General features: G+C 42.9%; 2 protein-coding genes across 4 annotated transcripts in view; one reads left to right on the top strand and one right to left on the bottom strand.

The window, feature by feature from the left end:
- The window catches only part of LOC139609600 (NACHT, LRR and PYD domains-containing protein 12-like), a 144710-nt gene that overhangs the window by 99826 nt on the left and 24737 nt on the right, over positions 1 to 20147 (top strand). The window lies entirely within an intron of this gene.
- Positions 118 to 20044, bottom strand: LOC139609614 (NLR family CARD domain-containing protein 3-like). 2 transcript variants are annotated; one of them, XM_071464456.1, is made up of 11 exons: positions 18964 to 20026; positions 16148 to 16279; positions 15895 to 16035; positions 15651 to 15764; positions 11965 to 12043; positions 11582 to 11804; positions 7251 to 9051; positions 6970 to 7143; positions 4206 to 4379; positions 3507 to 3553; positions 118 to 2311 (listed from the first exon to the last, which is right to left on the bottom strand). In XM_071464456.1, exons 2-11 carry the CDS (start codon positions 16234 to 16236, stop codon positions 1980 to 1982), a joined length of 3174 nt encoding a protein of 1057 aa, XP_071320557.1. In that variant the 5' UTR covers positions 16237 to 16279; positions 18964 to 20026; the 3' UTR covers positions 118 to 1979. The 2 variants fall into 2 exon arrangements, with proteins under 2 accessions (XP_071320557.1, XP_071320558.1); XM_071464457.1 differs by having other exon boundaries at positions 2171 to 2311; positions 4139 to 4379; positions 18964 to 20044.

Below are 20147 nucleotides of genomic sequence, written 5' to 3'. Positions count from 1 at the left end.
CATGGAGCCTCGTGCAGTGCGTCAGGTAGCTGGTGGAGGTGGGTGTGCATAGTGACCTCGGGTCTTAGGTCAGCTCCACCCTCGCCTCCAAATATGGTGTCTTCTGGTTTCAAATAATTAAAATGGCGACAGACAAGCTGCAAACTCAAGGCTTCAAAACAGCAGTTCACCAACCAATGGGTGAGATCACAGTGGGTTTATCAGGCACAAAGATGGACTCACTGAGCAGACTGAGACAAAGTCCAAACTCTAGGTCCTTTATTCAGGCAAAAGGTCCAGTACACAGTAAAAGCAGTCAGCACAGGCAGAGGAACAGAATCAGCAGGCAAGAAACACACGAGAAAACTACAAAAACTGGTCAGAACACATGAGGAGCATCAGAAAAGTCACACTGGGGTAGAGACGGTCTGCAAAATGACAAGGAAGAGACGTGGACTTAAATACAGACAGACAGGGAAGAGAACGAGACACAGGGGAAAACCATTAGGGCGGGGGGAAGTCATCAACATGGGGGGAGGTAAAGACACCAGGAATAGGGCAAGACAGGAAGTTGAGACAGACATGTCAAAATAAAAAGAAACAGGAAACAGATGACAAACTCAAACCCTGACACAACTTTATAACACATGGACAATAAATCCTCCTTTAACCCCAGAAACAAACAGAATTGAATTGTTGAATGAGATAACATGAAAGAAAACACATGTAGAGAAAACTGATCCAATAAAACAATAATTAAATACAAATGAAGAACTGAGCAAGAGTTAATTAGATGATGATGATATTGTTAACTAGAGATCTGGACAAGAGATCTTGAAAGAGAATCAATCTATATTTATGGATTTGGAGCTTAGACAAGGATTTCCATAAGGATTTGGATTATGTCACAAACATAAAACACATGCTCTGTTGTTTCCATGTGGGTCAGCCGGGGTTATGGTGTGTCCAATACATCCACAGCACTAAATCAATTAACTAATAATAATGTTACTCCTGTTTTCTGCCTTTCTTTTCGCCATTTTTGGGAGGGGTAGCACAGTGCCAGTAGTAGCATGAGGTCGCTATGACTACTGTCAACAGAGGAGAGGGTGTTTATGGGTCTTGTCCTGATTGACGCGCCAAGACACCAGCAGAGCATTCTGGGATTTGTAGTTATCGTGTCGCAAGGCGTTTGCCCCAGAGCATGGCAGTAGTATTAGCGATACATGCGCTGTATAATACCGGCAGGCCAGCTCTAGTAGCCATTTGGTATTGTCTATAATTTACCATCCTTGAGACACACAAAGAAATAACTTCAATATAAAACAGGAAATGAACCAAAAAGTCCAAACAGAGAATCAAAAATAAAGTCCAAAGTCCAAACATAAGATGCCCATAAGGGCAAACCCTGACACAACTGTTCCTTACATCTTTTACAATGTACTGTATGCTCTGACCTTTCAAACAAACTAACAGCATTTTACTTTGAACTGAATCAGCTCAATAGTCCTAAGATTCTGAGAGAAACACAAAACACATGTGCGTAATGATACTGTGTGAAAAGACAAGAAAATAACAGTCTTAAAAAAGGTAAAAGTCAACTTTTTTTCATTTTTATCCTGCATTAATTGTAGCTTTCATCTTCAAAGAAGAGGAATAAGTTTACAAGGAAACATTCAGAAGACTTAAAAAAAGAAACTGATTTAATACATACATGTGAAAATGTGTGTGAGTAAAAGAGACAGACATGTACTGATTGACTTATCTGTCCGACAGTGAGAAAGTTTCTCTCTCTGCTACACTGAACACAGAGACACTGAGGAACCAGACCACCAGACTGCAAACCCAGGATAAAGAGTTTCTGTGAAGGTGGTGTTGAAGGTGTGGAGGTGGATCAGTGAGTCAGAGGAGACTCTGTAGAAGGACAGAGAGCCAGCAGGACAGTCCACATACACTGCTACTCTGTTAGAGTCAGAGGAGGAGGAGGAGGAGATGGGTCTTTATGTGTCATTGTGCCAGACATAGTAACCATCATCAGAGCCTCTCAGACTCCAGGACTGATCGTTCAACCCAAACACACAGTCAGAACTGTTTCCTTTCCTGCTGATTCCTCTGTAACTCACGGATATATGAACCATTCCTCTCCACTCGACCTCCCAGTAACAGCGACCAGTCAGACCATCTCTACACAGCAGCTGAGGCCAGTACTCAAATCTGTCTGGATGATCAGGATACGACTGATCCTCCTTCACATGTGTCACCTTCCTGTTGTCATCAGACAGTTTGACGTTTGTGTTCACTGTGTTTGTGTCAAGTGTGAGTTCACAGGAATCTGATGGAGAGAACAAGATGCAGCTGCAATTACTTATCATCTGAGGCCTTTACTATGAAGCAAGTTTAACATACCAACCCTTTTGTCATCTGGCTCAACTGAACCAGACATTGTCCGTCCTGGATAACCTATGCTAAAAGGCTGGTTATCAGTTTTCTCTGGGTTTATCAATCCGGCTATGAGCATGTTCATATGAAAGAGTCAGAGTTTTTAATTATGAGTAACATTGTCAGAACTATGAATAAAGTACTATTAACTACTAAAAAATTAAATTTGGTTATAATGACATCCAAGAGTCATGTTCAACAATGTGAAATGTAAACAATATAATCACATGACTCGAATAAAAAAGAAATGGAAGAAATAATTTCAGTGATTAAGTTAACATGAATTATCATAAATTTCTCACTGGATATTTTTCTCTTCTGTCTGATGATGAACAAACTTTTGTGAACATGTAATGAAGATGAAACAGTTAAAGTGAGGTCAGACTATTTGTGGGGAGAAATTGATGTGTGATGACGTCAGTGGGATGAAATGTTAATTTCTAATCATAAAATATTGTTCAGTGTGAGGATCAGTGTTCTAATCAAAGACATCTGAGGTTTAGTTGTTTTTTTTCCAGTTCTGCTCACAGAGTCTCCTCATGTTATTTTGAGCTGCAGTAGTGAAGAGGAGAGTCACAGCTTCATCACTGTCAGGCTCCTGTCCATGTTCAGTTCAGATGAAGCTCTAATAGTTCTGATGTAGTTATGTGGTGATAAACTCTCCTCTGTTAAAAGCTCTCTTTTAAGACCAGAGTGGACACATGGAAAGACTCCAACAGCAGAACAATTCCACTGATTCATATAAATATCTACTGCTTGTTATTATTATCACCTAATTGTAAACTATTTTGTTCTGGTCAGGCTCCTGTAGAAATGATGACTCCATTTTTCTAGGTGTCTGATTGGTCAGCAGTTGGACTGTTAACAGGTTTTAATCTGATCCTCTGAAGTAACCTGCCCTGGAGCAGGTTAGGAGTTCAAGATAAGTTACCATGGTGATTTACCCCATTAGTGAACCACTGTTATAGGATTGAAAACCTAGAGTTAACCCCAAATCCTGCTTTGTACTTAATCATGAGTCATGAGACAGTTTGAAGATGGTTGAATGTACTGCTTTGTTTTCATGAATCAAATTAAAACACACTTACACTTCCTCAGACCTGGTTTCAACCACTGAACTCCACCAGGCTCCACTCTGAAAGGAGGAGGGGGTCAGATCAGCACATTTTCTTTTAACATGGAAACATGGTCATTATATGGCTCTCATACACAGATTCATATACACTGAAAAAGGAACAGTCCAACATTTTAGCAAACACACTTAAATGAGCATCTCAAAAGCCCTGTCTGCAGTTGTCACATTTATACAAAGTTTTAACTAGAATCAAGATTTATTATTAGTCACATACATATTTAGACTCGCAGTAAAATGCAAAATCTGGTTGCTCCTTAACTGTGCAACAGAAACTAATTGTTGTGGTTTACTAATAAGTTATTCTTTATCTTTGTCCTAATCTAGACTATAGATATCCTGAAATTATCTCTGTATAGACACTGATCTGATATGATCTTGGGCAAGGGGGTAGGAAATTATGTTTTTTTTTTAAATTGACAGCTACTTCAACATACAAAGATCTGCCCAAACAGCATAAATCATTACCAACAAGCAATTATTACTTTTGTTCCTGGGGGTGTCATGATGCACATTTCTTTTTCATGTTCAACCAGTGTTTATATTTTGAGCAAAGAAAAAAGGCTTCCTGCATGTGTGATTACTCACATAACACTCATATCCACGAACCACCTGAACATTAGACTTTGTCTGTGGCTGCAGCAGGCCTCCATACCTGAGAGAGTCCAGTCTCCAGTCTGGATCCTCCAGTCCAGCAGACAGCTGCTTCACTGCTGAGTCTCCTGGATGATTGTAGCTCAGGTCCAGCTCTCTCAGATGGGAGGGGTTGGATCTCAGAGCTGAGGCCAGAGAAGCACAGCCTTCCTCTGTGATCAGACAGCCTGACAGACTGCAAACACAAAAAAAACAATAAACATGGCAGATAAATATTATATTTATATTGATATTTATCTAAATATAAAACATTCTACAGTATGGAGGTAGCTCTGTGAGGCTGTTTTAAACAAACATGAACATGCTAACATATGCAAAATAACAATGCTAAAATGTTGATGTTCAGCAGCTGTAAATTTTATAAATATCATTTTCATTATCTTAGTTTAGCCTGTTAGCATGTTAATGAGCAATTAGCACTGGTAGTGTGCTAGGGTCATTCATTCAAGGCTTCAAATGTTATTTGAGGGTAGAAAAAGGGCCGTAGAATCTCTGTGTGTATTTGTGTTTAGCCAGAGAGACAGAGAGTAGGGTAACTTTCAGTAAAGGAGCCAATTGGTGTCATGCATTAGGTAGATCTTGGTATTCATTGGTCACAGCACTGAGTCAAAGTAGTGCAGCAGCCATGGGCAGCAAAATGGCGTTTCTAGAAAGCAAGTTAAGAAAAATTTTCTTACTACCTGGATCTGCCACAGTTCCATAATGAACCAAGGATTCTCATCATATAGGCCTAATATAGAAGATGTCTAATGTGTTGTTACTTCAGAGCCACATAATAAGGAGGAAAAAAATCATCAGTTTTTTGCTGACAACATGGAAAAGATTTACTCACAAGATTAAAAAAAAAAAAACACACGCTGGATTTTAGGCCTGAGTAGCCTGAGCGGGTATAACACAATTCATTAATCTGCTATGGGGACCCCATAGATGGTTAACGATCTGGTGCCTCAGGAAGGGCAAGCAAGGCTTAGCTCAGGCTGTTTTTACTTGGTATGGGATATCATCGGCACTTTGGAGAACCGGTGAAGCTAACCAACATGTCTTCTAGTCAGGAGGTAGAGTCTGAAGATTCAGGAAAAGCCTTGCCCATATCCTTGGCAGAGGTTAGTGACAAGAGAGTGACAGCAAGGTGCCCCTTTCCTGTCACTCTCTTCTGTCCTATCAATAAAGGCAAAAAATGCCCAAAAAAATACCTAAAAAAAAAAAAAAAACAGCTAACATTGGGCTTTTTTCAGCAATGGAAAAGGGTTCAATCAGCATTCACACCTGAGTCAAATGACTCAGCCGTAGAAACGGGTATTTATTGGCTCCAGCTCCGTTAGGCTCCGATCAGGTGATGTGAACACAAAACCCAGACTAACCCGCAAATTTTCGCTTCTTTTTCTGATGTAATGTCTTTCAAGGTCAGTCACTGTACACACACCCATCACCGGTCCAGCACGATGCTGTTACACCAACTACATTGAGATCAGGGATGAAAGAGTGAACTGCAGCTCTAAACGTTTTAAAAACTCACCAATGGAAACATCTGATACAGAGCCTTGGACACTTCAGCAGGCTTTCACCAGTTTGCAGGACAGCTAGCAGCTCAATCTCTCTTTACTGTGTCTGTCTGTGTGTGTGGGTGCTAAGTGCATGTGATAATATTGCACCGTGCAGTTGTGTATGTCCTCAGTCTGAACAGAAAGACAAACTCAACTGGCAGTGGAAAAAAAATCTGCTTATACCCGCTATTTTTGGTAGAAAAAGAGGTATTAAATTCAGTGCAAAATTTTCATTTAGATCAATTCAGGGGTCTTTATATCGATGCACTCGCATCTTTTAAACTAAAACCGATTTCCAATTCATATTGGTTATTTGTTATACCCCTAGTAAGGGGCAGCTGCTCCTTTGCATCAACAGGAGCCAGATGAGGTGGTTCATCTAACCATGCATCTAAACAGGATGCCTCCTAGGCACCTTCCATTGTAGGTTGTCTAGGCACGTCCAACTGGTAGGAGGCCTCCAGAACATGCTGGAGAAATTATATGTCTAATATGGCCTAGGAACACCTCAGGATCCCCTGGGGGGGGGGGGGGGGGGGGGGGGATGGATGAATGGATGGGTGGATGGATGGGCCCCCTGGAATCCCCTCAACCGGACCCAACTTTGAGAACTCTTGGTATTGATCTCAAATTACTCAACAATTGTGCATTAACCTGTTGAAATTTAAAAAATAATCTCCCAGGGGAGGATTCCCCAGACCCTCTACAAAGGTCTGGGCTAAGCCCTCAATCTTAGCAATGCCCCTGGTAAATACAATGTCCCACTGAGGCTGATGGGGATGTCATGAGTTCGGCAAGTAAATCATTGAACAAACATTAGAAGATCACTAAAGTTGTTAGAAGTCACCATAAGGGGACGGCGAATGTCTGAACCACATTCAATCAAAATCAATCCAATAGTTGTTGAATTATATCAGTCTGGACTAAAGCGATGGATTGACATTATAATCCATAGAGTCATGCTTTTAGTGAGATTAAAAACATAAAAATGTGTTTATAAAGATGGAAGCTCTTGTCAAGAAGGGAGAAAAAAATGCATGTACTGTGTGCTGTGTGCATTCACAAAAGAAAAACTGTGACTTCAAAGTGGTGTATCAAAGTAGACATGAGACAGAGGTAACTGGTAATTCAGTCTAGATACAATGCTTTGGAGTAAAATTTAGAATAATTGTTAAATAAGCTTTTAAATGGTCACATATGTAACAGATTGATAACCCTGACCTTAGCGTCTTCAGTGTACAGTGTGGACTCTCAAGTCCAGCAGACAGCAGCTTCACTCCTGAATCCTGCAGGTTGTTGTTACTCAGGTCCAGGTCTCTCAGACTAGAGGACTGTGAACTGAGAACTGAGGACAGAGTTTCACAGCTCCTCTCTGAGAGGTTACAGCCACTCAGTCTGAAGTGATGATAATAGGGCATGAAAGAAGAAAGAAATTAATGTTGTTGAAAAGATAGCAGTTCTGTTTTATAATGATGAATAAATTCAGCTATCTATACACTTACAGAGCTTTCTTGGAGACTTTGACCACTGGCAGCAGCCTCAAAAGAGCCTCCTCTGAAGCAGAGTATTTCTTCAGGTCAAACACGTCCAAATCTGTTTCTGATGACAGTAAGATGAAGACCAATGCTGACAACTGAGCAGGAGACAGTTTATCTGTGGAGAGATTTCCTGAACTTAAGTACTTTTGGATCTGCTCCACTAGAGAACAATCATTCAGTTCATTCAGACAGTGTAACAGGTTGATGCTTTTCTCTGCAGAGGCAGTCTCTTCAATCTTCTTCTTGATGTACTGGACTGTTTCCTGATTGATGTGTGAGCCAATTCCTGATTGTGTCAGTAGGCCTTGTAGGAGTGTCTGATTGGTCTGCAGTGAAAGACCCAGGAGGAAGCGGAGGAACAAGTCTAGATGTCCATTTGGACTCTTCAAAGCCTCGTTCACAGCACTCTGGTAGAAGGTTGTCTCTGCCAATTCATCTTTTGTTGTTTCAGACTTCTGGAAGGTTGTTAGCTCTTCCGACAGCAGATTGACTCCAGAGTTGATGAAGGTCATGTGGACATGAAGAGCAGCCAGAAACTCCTGAACACTCAGATGGACAAAGCAGAACACCTTGTCATGGTACAGCCCTCCCACCTCTGTAAAGATCTGTGTGAACACTCCTGAGTACACTGAGGCTGCTGTGATATCAATGTCACACTCTGTCAGGTCTGATTCATAGAAGATCAGGTTTCCTTTCTGCAGCTGCTCAAAAGCCAGTTTTCCCAGAGATTCAATCATCTTCTGGTTCTCTGGACTCCAGAGTGGATCTGTCTCAGCTCCTCCATCATACTTGACCTTCTTCAGTTTAGTCTGAACCACCAGGAAGTGGATGTACATTTGAGTGAGGGTATTGGGCAGCTCTTCTTCTTGTCTGGTCTTCAACACATCCTCCAGAACTGTAGCAGTGATCCAGCAGAAGATTGGGATGTGGCACATGATGTGGAGGCTTCGTGATCTCTTGATGTGGGAGATGATCCTGCTGGCCTGCTCCTCATCTCTGAATCTCTTCCTGAAGTACTCCTCCTTCTGTGGGTCCGTGAACCCTCTGACCTCTGTCACCATGTCCACATACTCAGGAGGGATCTGATTGGCTGCTGCAGGTCGTGTGGTTATCCAGAGGCGAGCAGAGGGAAGCAGTTGCCCCCTGATGAGGTTTGTCAGCACCACCTCCACTGAGGTGGCCTCTGTAACATCAGTCAGGATCTCAGTGTTGTGGAAGTCCAGAGAAAGTCGACACTCATCCAGCCCATCAAATATGAACACAACCTGGAATTGTTCAAATCTGCAGATTCCTGCTTCTTTGATTTCAGTGAAGAAGTGATGAACAAGTTCCACCAAGCTGAACTTTTTCTCTTTCAGCACATTCAGCTCTCTGAAGGTGAATGAAAATGTGAACTGTATGTCCTGGTTGGCTTTGTCTTCAGCCCAGTCCAGAGTGAACTTCTGTGTTAAGACTGTTTTCCCAATGCCAGCCACTCCCTTTGTCATCACTGTTCTGATTGGCCCATCTCTTCCAGGTGAAGCTTTAAAGATGTCTTCTTGCCTGATGTTTTTTTCTGGTCTAACTGGTTTCCTGGATGCTGTTTCAATCTGTCTGACCTCATGATCATCATTGACCTCTCCAGTCCCTCCCTCTGTGATGTAGAGTTCTGTGTAGATCTGATTCAGAGGGGTTGGGTTTCCTGCTTTTGCGATTCCCTCAAACACACACTGGAACTTCTTCCTCAGGTTAGATTTGAGTCTAGGCTGGCACATAGCAGGAGATTCTGAAAGAATACAAAAGCACATTTTCTTGCTGACTTTATTTAAATGTACTGACTTTTCAGGTCCAAGAGTGTCGACTGAGAGTCTAAACAAATTCTGCTGTTAGCTAATGTTACGTCCCGATGTGGCCAGGGGATGTGGGGAGTAACACACAACAACTTAAACCCAGGGAAAAAGAGAGGAGGAAAGCAGAGGTACAGTGCATCCAGAAAGTATTCACAGCGCTTCACTTTTTCTACATTTTGTTATGGTACAGCCTTATTCCAAAATGGATTAAATTAATTTTTTACCTCAACATTCTACACACAATACCAATACACAATAGTATATTGTGAAAGTGAAAAAAGTTTGCCTGAAATTTTTGCAAATATATCACAAAATCACAAAAAATTCACAGCCTTTACCATGACACTCAAAATTACTACAACTTGATTGGAGTCCACCTGTTGTAAATTCAGTTGATTGGACATGATTTGGAAAGGCACACACCTGTCTATATAAGGTCCCATAGTTAACAGTGCATGTCAGAGCACAAACCAAGCCATGAAGTCCAAGGAATTGTCTGTAGACCTCCGAGACAGGATTGTATCGAGGCACAGATCTGGGGAAGGGTACAGAAAATTTCCAATTCCAAAATCCAAATGAGCACAGTGGCCATCCATAAATGGAAGAAGTTTGGAACCACCAGGATTCTTCCTAGAGCTGGCCGCCCGGCCAATCTGAATGATCAGGGCAGAAGGGCCTTGGTCAGGGAGGTGACCAAGAACCCGATGGTCACTCTGACAGTGCTCCAGCGTTGCTCTGTGGAGAGAGAACCTTCCAGAAGGACAACCATTTCTGCAACACTCCACCAATCAGGCCTGTAATGGTAGAGTGGCCAGATGGAAGTAAAAGGCACATGACAGCCTGCCTGGAGTTTGCCAAAAGGCACCTGAAGGACTCTCAGACCATGAGAAACAAGATTATCTGGTCTGATGAAACAAAGATTGAACTCTTTGGCCCGAATGCCAAGTGTCATGTCTGGAGGAAACCAGGCATCATCACCCGGCCAGTACCATTCCTACAGTGAAGCATGGTGGTGGCAGCATCATGCTGTGGGGATGTTTTTCAGCAGCAGGAACTGGGAGACTAGTCAGGGTCGAGGGAAAGATGAATGCAGCAATGTACAGAGACATCCTTGATGATAACCCGTTCCAGAGCGCTCTGGACCTCAGACTGGGGCAAAGGTTCATCCTCCAACAGGACAACGACCCTAAGCACACAGCCAAGATAACAAAGGAGTTATCTCTGTAATCCTGGCGATGAGCCTGCTGATGAAATCAGCTGAACCAGAGTGCAGATGCCCCAGGTCCAAGTCCGGGATCTGTCAATCACCAATTCAGGCCTTCATGGATGACCTAACCGACCACTGAGTCAGTACCTGGAGGCAGATGGATCCTGAAGGGCTTGGACAGGCTGATGGGAAGGGCCAGGATGACCTTAAGATCTTGTGGAATGACCTCTGGCGGTCAGAGCCACATTGCACCCTTGAACACATTTTGAGCTGCTGTCTAAAAGCTTTGGCAGAAGGCCCATATCACGGGATGATGACCAAGACATGACCACGTGCTCAAGACTATTACAGAGACTGCGGTACTGCAGTACTATTACCAGCTGCAGAAGGTTAAAGCCCCCAGAGCAGTCTGTCAATTTCATCAGTGCTGAAGAGAAACCATGAGCAATATAAAATGCAGCAACAGAGCTTATAATTAATGCACAGTAGGCAACTGACATTGGATTTGGGTAGCCAACTCTGTCAGACCTGACATTTTTCCAGTATCAGAACAGAACATACAGTACTTATGCTGGACCAATCTGTGCCATGCAAAGACTGTATGGAGGAGGCTACAACAACACAAGGGTTGCTAAGAAAGCCTCCAGATGGCTCTGGATTAAGGGAGCCATCTGTGGGAGAGTGCAGCTAGGGCACAAGCTGCGGCCTGATCAACCTTGGCTGGATCACTTAAATGGGGTGCCTGATGATCGAAAGACCAGAAAAATCTGATAACCATAGGATACACCACTGACGATATATGCCCTAGCTAAGCAGCAATAGATGTTTCATTATTAAAAAAGTACATTTACACAAGATCAGGGAGGGTTCACCCAGCCACAGTGCGGGGAATGATAACAGCAAGGAGGAGCTGGGAAAAGGAGGAGAGACAAAGGAGTCAGGGTGAGAGAATCAAGGTTTTCAGAAGGAAAAAAGGCAGGTAACTGACCTCTGTGTCATGAATGATGCTAGAATAACAAGTTGCATAAAATAAAATATTGATGAAAATGAAAATTCTTAGCAGCTACATATTCAGATTTCCCTGGACATGAGGGTGGGGGGAGGGGTTTCTCCATCATGTTAAATTAGAGAAATCCCCTTACATAAGTATAGATCATAATTTCATTCCCCTAAAGAATGCATATGTAAACATATTTCCCATCATGGTTTGTGATGTTAGTAAATGTCCTATTTCTCAATCTTTAGAGATATCCTCTTACTGCTCTGCAGAGAGTCAGCCAGCTCCTCCTGCTTCATTCTCCTTAGGAAGTTTAGTGTGATCTTCAGAAATGCCTCTCTGATGCTCCTCTGCTCTTCATCCTCACCATCCAACACATCATCCTCCCTCTGACTGTCTAAGCTTTTTGGGTAATCTGCACTCAGAACCTTCTGGATCTTCTTCAGCTCGTTCTTCATGAAAGTGACTATGTTCTCCTCCAGCAGCTGGAACAGAAAACTACATGAGTGACAGCATCAAACTAAAACCATGGAGCCAAACATCAGATCCATGTTGGACAAACTGACAATCCACTGGTCTAAAATGCAGCACAGAGATTTTTGTGAACAGCACAGTAGTAAAAGGAGTAGTTGTACATGTACAGACCATAAATATGGAGTCCAGGTGTGTTTGATGCTGCTGGGCAGACTGACCACCAGGAACCTCTGAGCTCTCCTGGTCTTCTCTGTGGAGGAATCATGAAAAATTAGCTCACATTATGTCTGTCCACACAGACTCCGCACACCGCTCCCAGGTATCTTTCTCTCCAAGGTGCGTTCACTGCCCAACAAGCTGGATGAACTTCAGCTGCTGGTGCAGAAGAACAGAGACTTTTCTTCATCTTCCGTCCTGTGCTTCACGGAGACGTGGCTGTGTGGATGGTTCCGGACTCTGCGCTGGAGCTGGCCGGCTTCCAGCTCTTCAGAGCGGATCGCGACACAGAGCTGTCCGGCAGAACGAAAGGTGGAGGAATCTGTTTTTATGCTAACAGTGGCTGGTTGCAGAGACGTGACAGTGATCCTGCAGCACTGTTCTCCTGACCTGGAGACTTCCATCATAAACTGCAGGCCCTTCTACTCCCCTGTGAGTTCACCTCTGGCCAACGATCTGAATGAGTTCTACTGCCGCTTTGAAAGACAGTGGGACAAGCCTGACACTAACCTCCACATCAGAGCCACATTACAACCCCCCTCCTCCTCCCCTACCAAAGGAACGTCTCTCTCTATCCTGTAGAGAGATGTCAACAGGCTTTTTAAGAAGCAGAACCCCCGCAAAGCAGCCGGTCCTGACTCTGTCTCTCCATCATCCCTGAAGCATTGTGCTGATCAGCTGTCTCCAGTGTTCACGGACATCTTCAACACCTCACTGGAGACCTGTCACGTGCCAGCCTGCTTCAAATCCTCCACCATCATCCCTGTCCCCAAAAAACCAAGGCCCACAGGTCTAAATGACTACAGACCCATTGCCCTGACCTCTGTGGTCATGAAATCATTTGAGCACCTTGTCCTGTCCCACCTCAAATCCATCACTGACCCACTCCTGGACCCCCTGCAGTTCACCTACAGAGCCAACAAGTCTGTAGATGACACCGTCAACATGGCTCTCCACTTCATCCTCCAGCACCTGGACTCCTCAGGGACCTATGCCAGGATCCTGTTTGTGGACTTCAGCTCTGCCTTCAACACCATCATCCCGGCTCTGCTGCAGGACAAGCTCTCCCAGCTGAGCGTGCCTGACTCCACCTGCAGGTGGATCACCGACTTCCTGTCTGACAGGAGGCAGCACGTGAAGCTAGGAAAGCATGTGTCTGACTCCCAGACCATCAGCACTGGATCCCCGCAAGGCTGCGTTCTTTCTCCTCTGCTCTTCTCCCTGTACACCAACACCTGCACCTCCAGTCATCAGTCTGTCAAGCTCCTGAAGTTTGCAGATGACACCACTCTCATTGGACTCATCTCTGATGGCGATGAGTCTGCCTACAGGTGGGAGACTGACCGTCTGGTGACCTGGTGCAGGCAGAACAACCTAGAGCTTAACGCTCTGAAGACAGTGGAAATGATAGTGGACTTCAGGAAGAGCCCAGCCCCACCCACCCCCATCACCCTGTGCGACTCCCCCGTGGCTACCGTGGAGTATTTCCGCTTCTTGGGAACCACCATTACACAGGATCTCAAATGGGAGCTAAACATCAGCTCCCTCATCAAGAAAGCTCAGCAGAGGATGTATTTCCTGAGGCAGTTGAAGAAGTTCAACCTGCCAAGGACTATGATGGTGAACTTCTACACCTCCATCATTGACTCCATCCTCACCTCCTCCATCACCATCTGGTACGCTGCTGCCACGGAGAAGGACAATAACAGACTGCAGCGTATCAACCACTCTGCGGAGAAGGTGATTGGCTGCAATCTTCCATCCCTCCAGGACCTGTACGCCTCAAGGACTTTGAGGCGTGCAAGGAAGGTTGTAGCTGACTCCTCCCACCCTGGACACAAACTCTTTGAGTCACTCCCCTCTGGCAGGAGGCTGCGGTCCTTCAGGACCAAAACCTCTCGCCACAAAAATAGCTTCTTCCCATCTGCTATCAGCCTTATCAACAAGGCTAGAGAGCCCCACTGTTGCTGATCCCCCTGATCCTCAATTGCACCAATCACCAGAAAAAATTCCTTGTATGTGAAAACATACTTGGCAATAAAACTGATTCTGATTCTGATTCTGATTGGTCATTGGTTAAACAGGTTGATGAGTCCTGACCTGAGAGTTTCCAGTCTACAGTGTGGACTCTCCAGTCCAGCAGACAGTGACTCCACCCCTGAATCCTGCAGGTTGTTGTTACTCAGGTCCAGGTCTCTCAGACTAGAGGACTGGGAGCTGAGGACTGAGGACAGAGCTTCACAGCTTCTCTCTGAGAGCTCACAGCCACTCAGTCATTTCTCCATCACGTTGAATCTTTAGAGAAATCTTCTTACTGCTCTGCAGACAGTCAGCCAGCTCCTCCTCCTCAGGAAGTTCACTGTGATCTTCACAAATGCCTCTCTGATGCTCCTCTGCTCTTCATCCTCACCGTCCAAGACCTCCTCATCCTCGCTCTGACTGTCTAAGCATTCTGGGTAATCTGCACTCAGAACCTTCAGGATCTTCTTCAGCTCGTTCTTCACAAAACTGACCATGTTCTCCTCCAGCAGCTTGAACAGGAAACTACATGAGTGACAGCATCAAACTAAAACCATTGAGCCAAACATCAGATCCATGTTGGACAGACTGACAATCCACTGGTCTAACAGTGCAGCATGGAGATGATTGTGAGCAGATGTGAAAGTAGTTGTTGTACATGCACAGACCATAAATATGGAGTCCAGGTGTGTTTGATGCTGCTGGGCAGACTGACCACTGGGAACCTCTGAGCTCCCCTGGTCCACTCTGTGGAGGAATCATGAAGAATGAGCTCACATTATGTCTGTCCACACAGAGACAGACACAAGCTGAAGGTCCATGAAGTGATGGTTGGATGTGAACAGTGAATCAGACCACTCCCTGTAGAGGTAAAGTTTTACTAGTCCTGCTGATCCCACTAAGAATCAACAGCTCAGTCTGCAGCTGTTTGCAGCTTCCAGCTCAGTGTTTGGCTTCACCGGTTTAGTTTAGTTCCAACAGCTCTCACCAACCCTCCATATACAGTAGCTCTCCCTCACTGAACTCTGCTTATGTACCTTGACGCAAGGCACCTAGAACCCCCAGCTGCTCCAGTGGAGCTGCTCAGTGTCTGCTTGCATCAGACTGGTTGTACTGGGCAGCTCCCAGTATGAAAAATTACAATGAACCAGTAAAGTCTCACTGAATAAATGACTATTCAAAAACAAATCAGGAGCATCTTAAAGGATCAGTTCACTCCATCAGAGGTGTTTGTCAGATGGTCAAACAGTGTCTGAAAAATCCACCTCCCTCAGTGATTGGTCAGCTGTGTACAGGTTAGTAAGTAGGCGGGGTTTGAACTTCTCTCTCAGCTCTTTTTTCATTCTCCACTCAGATTATTTCTGTCACTTTTCATGTGAACAACTTAGGTCGACACTATGAATGTCCTCCAGCAGAGACTGAACATGGGAGAAGTTATCTCCATATTTAACCCACATCATGTCTCCTCCCTCTCCATGACAGCTGGAGTTTTACCTCCACCTTCCAGTGTGGACGTTCACAACAGACAGAAACACTTTGATTTAAGACACTGATGCACAACACGTTGTACAAACTGGTTCTTTTCTAGAATAACCATAGTCTTCCTGACAGTCAGAGCTTACATCTGATCAGCTGATTGACGTCCTCCTTTAAAGTCAGTGATAACATCCTTCGACAGGTCGCTCTTTAAAGACAGACAGCTGGGTTCAGGAGAATCTGGTCTCTGCTGCTGGATCCTGAAACAAACACACAAGTGATAAATGTGCATATTGGATAAAAACTGATGAAAAATATGTTGAATCTTTGAATAAACACAACAACTAACATTTAGTGTGAAGTGTCTTTCTGACTGTTTTAAATTCTTACCTTCCATCAACAGATTGTCTGAAATTATCAGGAGTAAACATTGACCGGTTTCTCTTCATGGACACACAGCTGGATCCAGGTCTAGGTCCAGGTCCAGGTCCCGCAGAGTCTGGTGTGTCCTGCTGCTGCTGCTGCTCTGGGCTTCAACACAGCACACAAACAGCTTTAAGTGTGAATAATGATGGAGCAGTGATCTGAGTGCTGAGCTCTGACATGGAGAAGAGTCATGGACAGTTAGAGATCCTCATCTCACCTCTGAGCTCTGGTCTGGCTCTCATGGTCCCCACACAGAGTGATTTTAGAGGGAGGGGCCCCCTCCTCTCTGTCCTCACACTGATCCATGCTGCTGGATTCACATCCACATCAGCTCACACACACTTTCTACCTTCATGTGGAGAGAAACACATATCATTCACCTGCACATCAACTGAAATCCTCCTTCACATTTCTCCTGTAAATATATCAACTGCTCATCCACTGATTGATTCTTTTTCTCTGGTTTATATTAGTATATTAGCAGACAGCAGTGTGAGGAAAGGGAAACTGCTGTACTTCTACCATCAGTCCAGCAGATGGCAAAATGAAGCTGCAGCTCAATATCCCTCCCAGGGCCTAGGACAGGGGTCTGCAAATAAGTTTGGTCTTGGCCAATTTTTTTTCTAATCCATTACATGCAGGGCCAGAACATAATTAAAGACTAATTGAAGAAACACAGTATAAAGGATCTTATTTTTTCATAGCACACATCATGTCTACTAATTCAGAGGTCAGTCAAGTAAGTGACAGAAATGTTTGGAACTTCTTATCAGCACTTTTCACAATAAAAGTGAATCAACTGAACTAAATAATTTCTGAGAAAAATAAACTTTCTTGTGCTATTATTTTGTAGAAAAAATAGCTAAAGAGGAACTGATTCTGTGGGTACCTGTTGCCATGACAGAGATCTATCATAAAAACCAGACACTGTATGCTGAGGACTAAAGAGACTGTTTGTGTCTGTTATTCACTCTCAGCATGGATAAAAGTATAGTAAGGATCTTCAGGTGGGGGGAGATTCTCTATTTTGACATCATAGCTAAATATACGACTGTCAGTTTGACATTGTAAGATGAAAAAAATCAGATTATCAAAATAATATTATTGCTGGCAGGCCAGTTTTGGCCAGATTTAATTAACATCACCTAGTAAGTGGTTGAGTGTGGGGGGCTGCAAAGGTTCAAAATGGTGTGAAGAGGAAGAGGACACCAGTTTGTGATATATGACGTTACCTTTAAGATGCCAAAACATGTTGCATCAATTTTGGGATTGGCACTTTTGATTTTCCATTTTTTTATTTATGCCCTTCGCTTCCTGTTTGTAAATGAAATGCTATTATTGGATCAGATCTGATGAAAGCGGATTCTGAATTTATCATCATGTCACAGGAAAGATAACTGCTCACAGTATCTGGCTAAGAATCAGTGAGCTTTTATGTTTGTATTTATATGTAACCTTTTTCTTGTAACATTAACGTTTGAGTTTGTTCCTGTCATGCTTATTTTTTAACTGTTATACTTCTATCTTACTCTTTTTTTCTGAAGATGGTTGTCAACTGTTTTTTATGCTTCTTGGGGTCCTCTTGTAGCCATGTGGAAGTTTAATGTCACAATGCTTTGAACTTTGGATTATTCCTTCATGTGTGCATAAAGGGCTCAAAATGTGATGGCCCTCAAGCGCTCGATGCTTTCACAGTAAAACAGACGTAAGCCCTCATGGACTTAACAGAAATGAGGGTGGATATTAGGATTGGGCCATGTAGTCAGTGGTGTAGCCGCAACATGGCTAATGGATCAGCCTTAAAAAAATCTGGATAGGTTTGATTTTTTTTTTTTATTAGATATTAGCCTATAAAAATGAAATGTGGTGAAAAAACTAGTGGACTGGCAGTTAATTAAGTGAGTGTGAATCTAAAATTTAGACTGAACTGCACAGCAGTAAATACAACATATTTGAATTTTAGTTGTTTTTCTCCAATCATTGGATATTTCTGTAATAACATTTTGTGGATGATCTACAGGAAATTGCTTTGCCATTTGTTAACTGTTGGTTACCACAAGGCTACTAGTTTTAAGGTAATAATGATAGCTGGCCTAACTCGGAGGTGCTCATTTCTGGAAGGCAACCACTTTGGTAAGAGGATGGAAGTAACAAAAATCAACTGATAAAAATGGAGGTGATGAAAATACTTATGGCTTAATAATGGAAGTGATGAAAGGTATGTGAACCGAAAAACAGAGTGATAAATTGTCAATTGAATTGATTAACTTAATTGACATTTGAAATAGTGTTGACATTTATTATTTACAGCAAGCAATTTTTGTTACCTCTGCCCAAAACATTAATCAAAAACCATTCCCAATTACTTTTTTTTTTTGGCTCTCAACCATAGACTACTGTATATAGCCGTCAACCAGACAGTTCAGCTCAGACTAAGCTGCCTCAATTCATTTTCATATATATGTATTCATTTTTATTGAAATGTGGTGGTATGCCCACAGGGGCAGTGCTGTTAAACTGTCCTTCTTAGGCTAACCACAAACAAATATATCAACTCCGAGACCTGACACCTGATTCAGCATCTTTTAATAGGATAGTTTGACAACATGTTTATTATATAATTTACAAATTACTCACACTCAGGAGGTCTCTTTACAGTGGCAAGAAGAAATATGTGAACCTTCTCTTGAACGGCCTGGTTTTCTTCATTAATTGGTCATAAAATATGATGTCACAAGTGCAGAATATACTTGTGACAGTAAAATGTGTTTAGGCTAATGTCACACAAACAAAATAATGCTTTGTGTGTTTGTTGAACACACCCATTAAAACACTCCCAGTGCTGGTGGAAACAAGTGGTTGAACCTGCTCTGGCTCCAATAACCTGATGTTAGTCTGATCATTATTGTACAAGAGTTCTGCAAATTTTCTGATCAAATAATAACTTAACAACTTCTACAAACATTACACAGCATGAAACACAGACTGAAGTCACTAAAGACAAAGTGAAAGTATCAAACAGAGCAAACTTACACTTGATTCAAATAGTCCAAAGAGCTGACAAAGAAGATTCCACTCCACTCGACGCCTGCAGAGAACAGGACGTCACACAGGTGAGCTATGTTCTGTATTGAGTCACAGCTGCACCTGTAATGGAAGCAGGCCAGGTAGGAAGGGCTGGAACAGGGCTGGTTGTTGGCAGTTTTGATGGTTCTGGGTGTGTCACTGTTCTCTGCGGCAGAAACAATTAAACACTTTGATCACAGTCCATATTCTTGGATCATTTGTCATGTATCATGAAGAACTGCTGTTGTAAACAGTTGGTGGTTCTGATTTTGGCTAAAAAAAAAGGTTTGACTAAAAACACACTTCATCAAGCTAACAACCACTTCTCAAATGTTTTCCTCCAATGTTGTATTTTCTACATTTTAGTAAAACATGCTGGACTGTTTGAAGACTTCCACAGTCACATAATCCACTGGGATGTTTTCCTACTATGTGTAAAGACCTGTTAAAGCCATCAGAGCCCCACCCTCTGATTCATTTCACAACATCCTGACAAGTTCCTGAGCAACAGATTTTAATCTGAGGTCGTAGAGTAAAATAATTCTTCCCTCTTGTCTCCTTTCAGTGTTTCTGTCATTCCCTTTCATGCCCTCTTTGATTTTACATCTGAATTCAACTCTCCCAAGGGACACATTATCATTTATTTCTCTGTTCTTTAAAATGACTTTGCATGAGAATCTGGTCTTTCATTTCCCTCCACCCCACCATGGAATCCAGCAAGACCTGATTCACAACCGATCGTCACACCTCTAAATGAAACAGATACAATCTCACTATTAAGGTGAAATCTGATAGTGTCTTTGTGAGTCTCTTCACTCACATCCACAAGAATCACTTTGTCATGAGGACACCTCTGTTGGTATCAGTGCTGATATAGTGCTAATGATAATGGTAACAGCAGTCATTAGTACAGTATCAACAACAAAGGTCCATTCAGATTGGATCTCAGTCTGTGGCTCAGTGATTTGAATATGTAGGTGTCTAAAATGTTTCTCTGATATGAACGATAGAAACATACTAACACACACTTATAGGTCTGTTTGGGAAATGAAGTAAAAAAATTAAAACTATCAGGAGAATAAGACCATGGAAAAGTGGATCACATAGCCTGTGTTGTAAACTTCCATTCTCTTTGAGCCTCTTCTAGCCTT

Source organism: Trachinotus anak, unplaced genomic scaffold (genome assembly GCF_046630095.1).
Source record: "Trachinotus anak isolate AG129_WGS33_773 ecotype Australia unplaced genomic scaffold, CSIRO_AGI_Tana_v1 ptg000026l, whole genome shotgun sequence".
Lineage (NCBI taxonomy): Eukaryota > Metazoa > Chordata > Actinopteri > Carangiformes > Carangidae > Trachinotus > Trachinotus anak.
The sequence above is the reverse complement of the archived record's forward strand: the minus strand, read 5'-3'. Positions and strand labels throughout refer to the sequence as shown.

Bases quoted from the DNA above. Each gene is read 5' to 3' on its own strand.
- LOC139609614 (XM_071464456.1), bottom strand. From the start codon at position 16,236: ATGGATCAGTGTGAGGACAGAGAGGAGGGGGCCCCTCCCTCTAAAATC. The intron at 12,044-15,650 runs GTAAGCTCTGAC...ATTCCTCCACAG, and splicing joins CGTCAATCAGCTGATCAGAT to AGAAGACCAGGAGAGCTCAG. The intron at 11,805-11,964 runs GTCTGTACATGT...TTTCTGTTCCAG, and splicing joins ACCTGGACTCCATATTTATG to CTGCTGGAGGAGAACATAGT.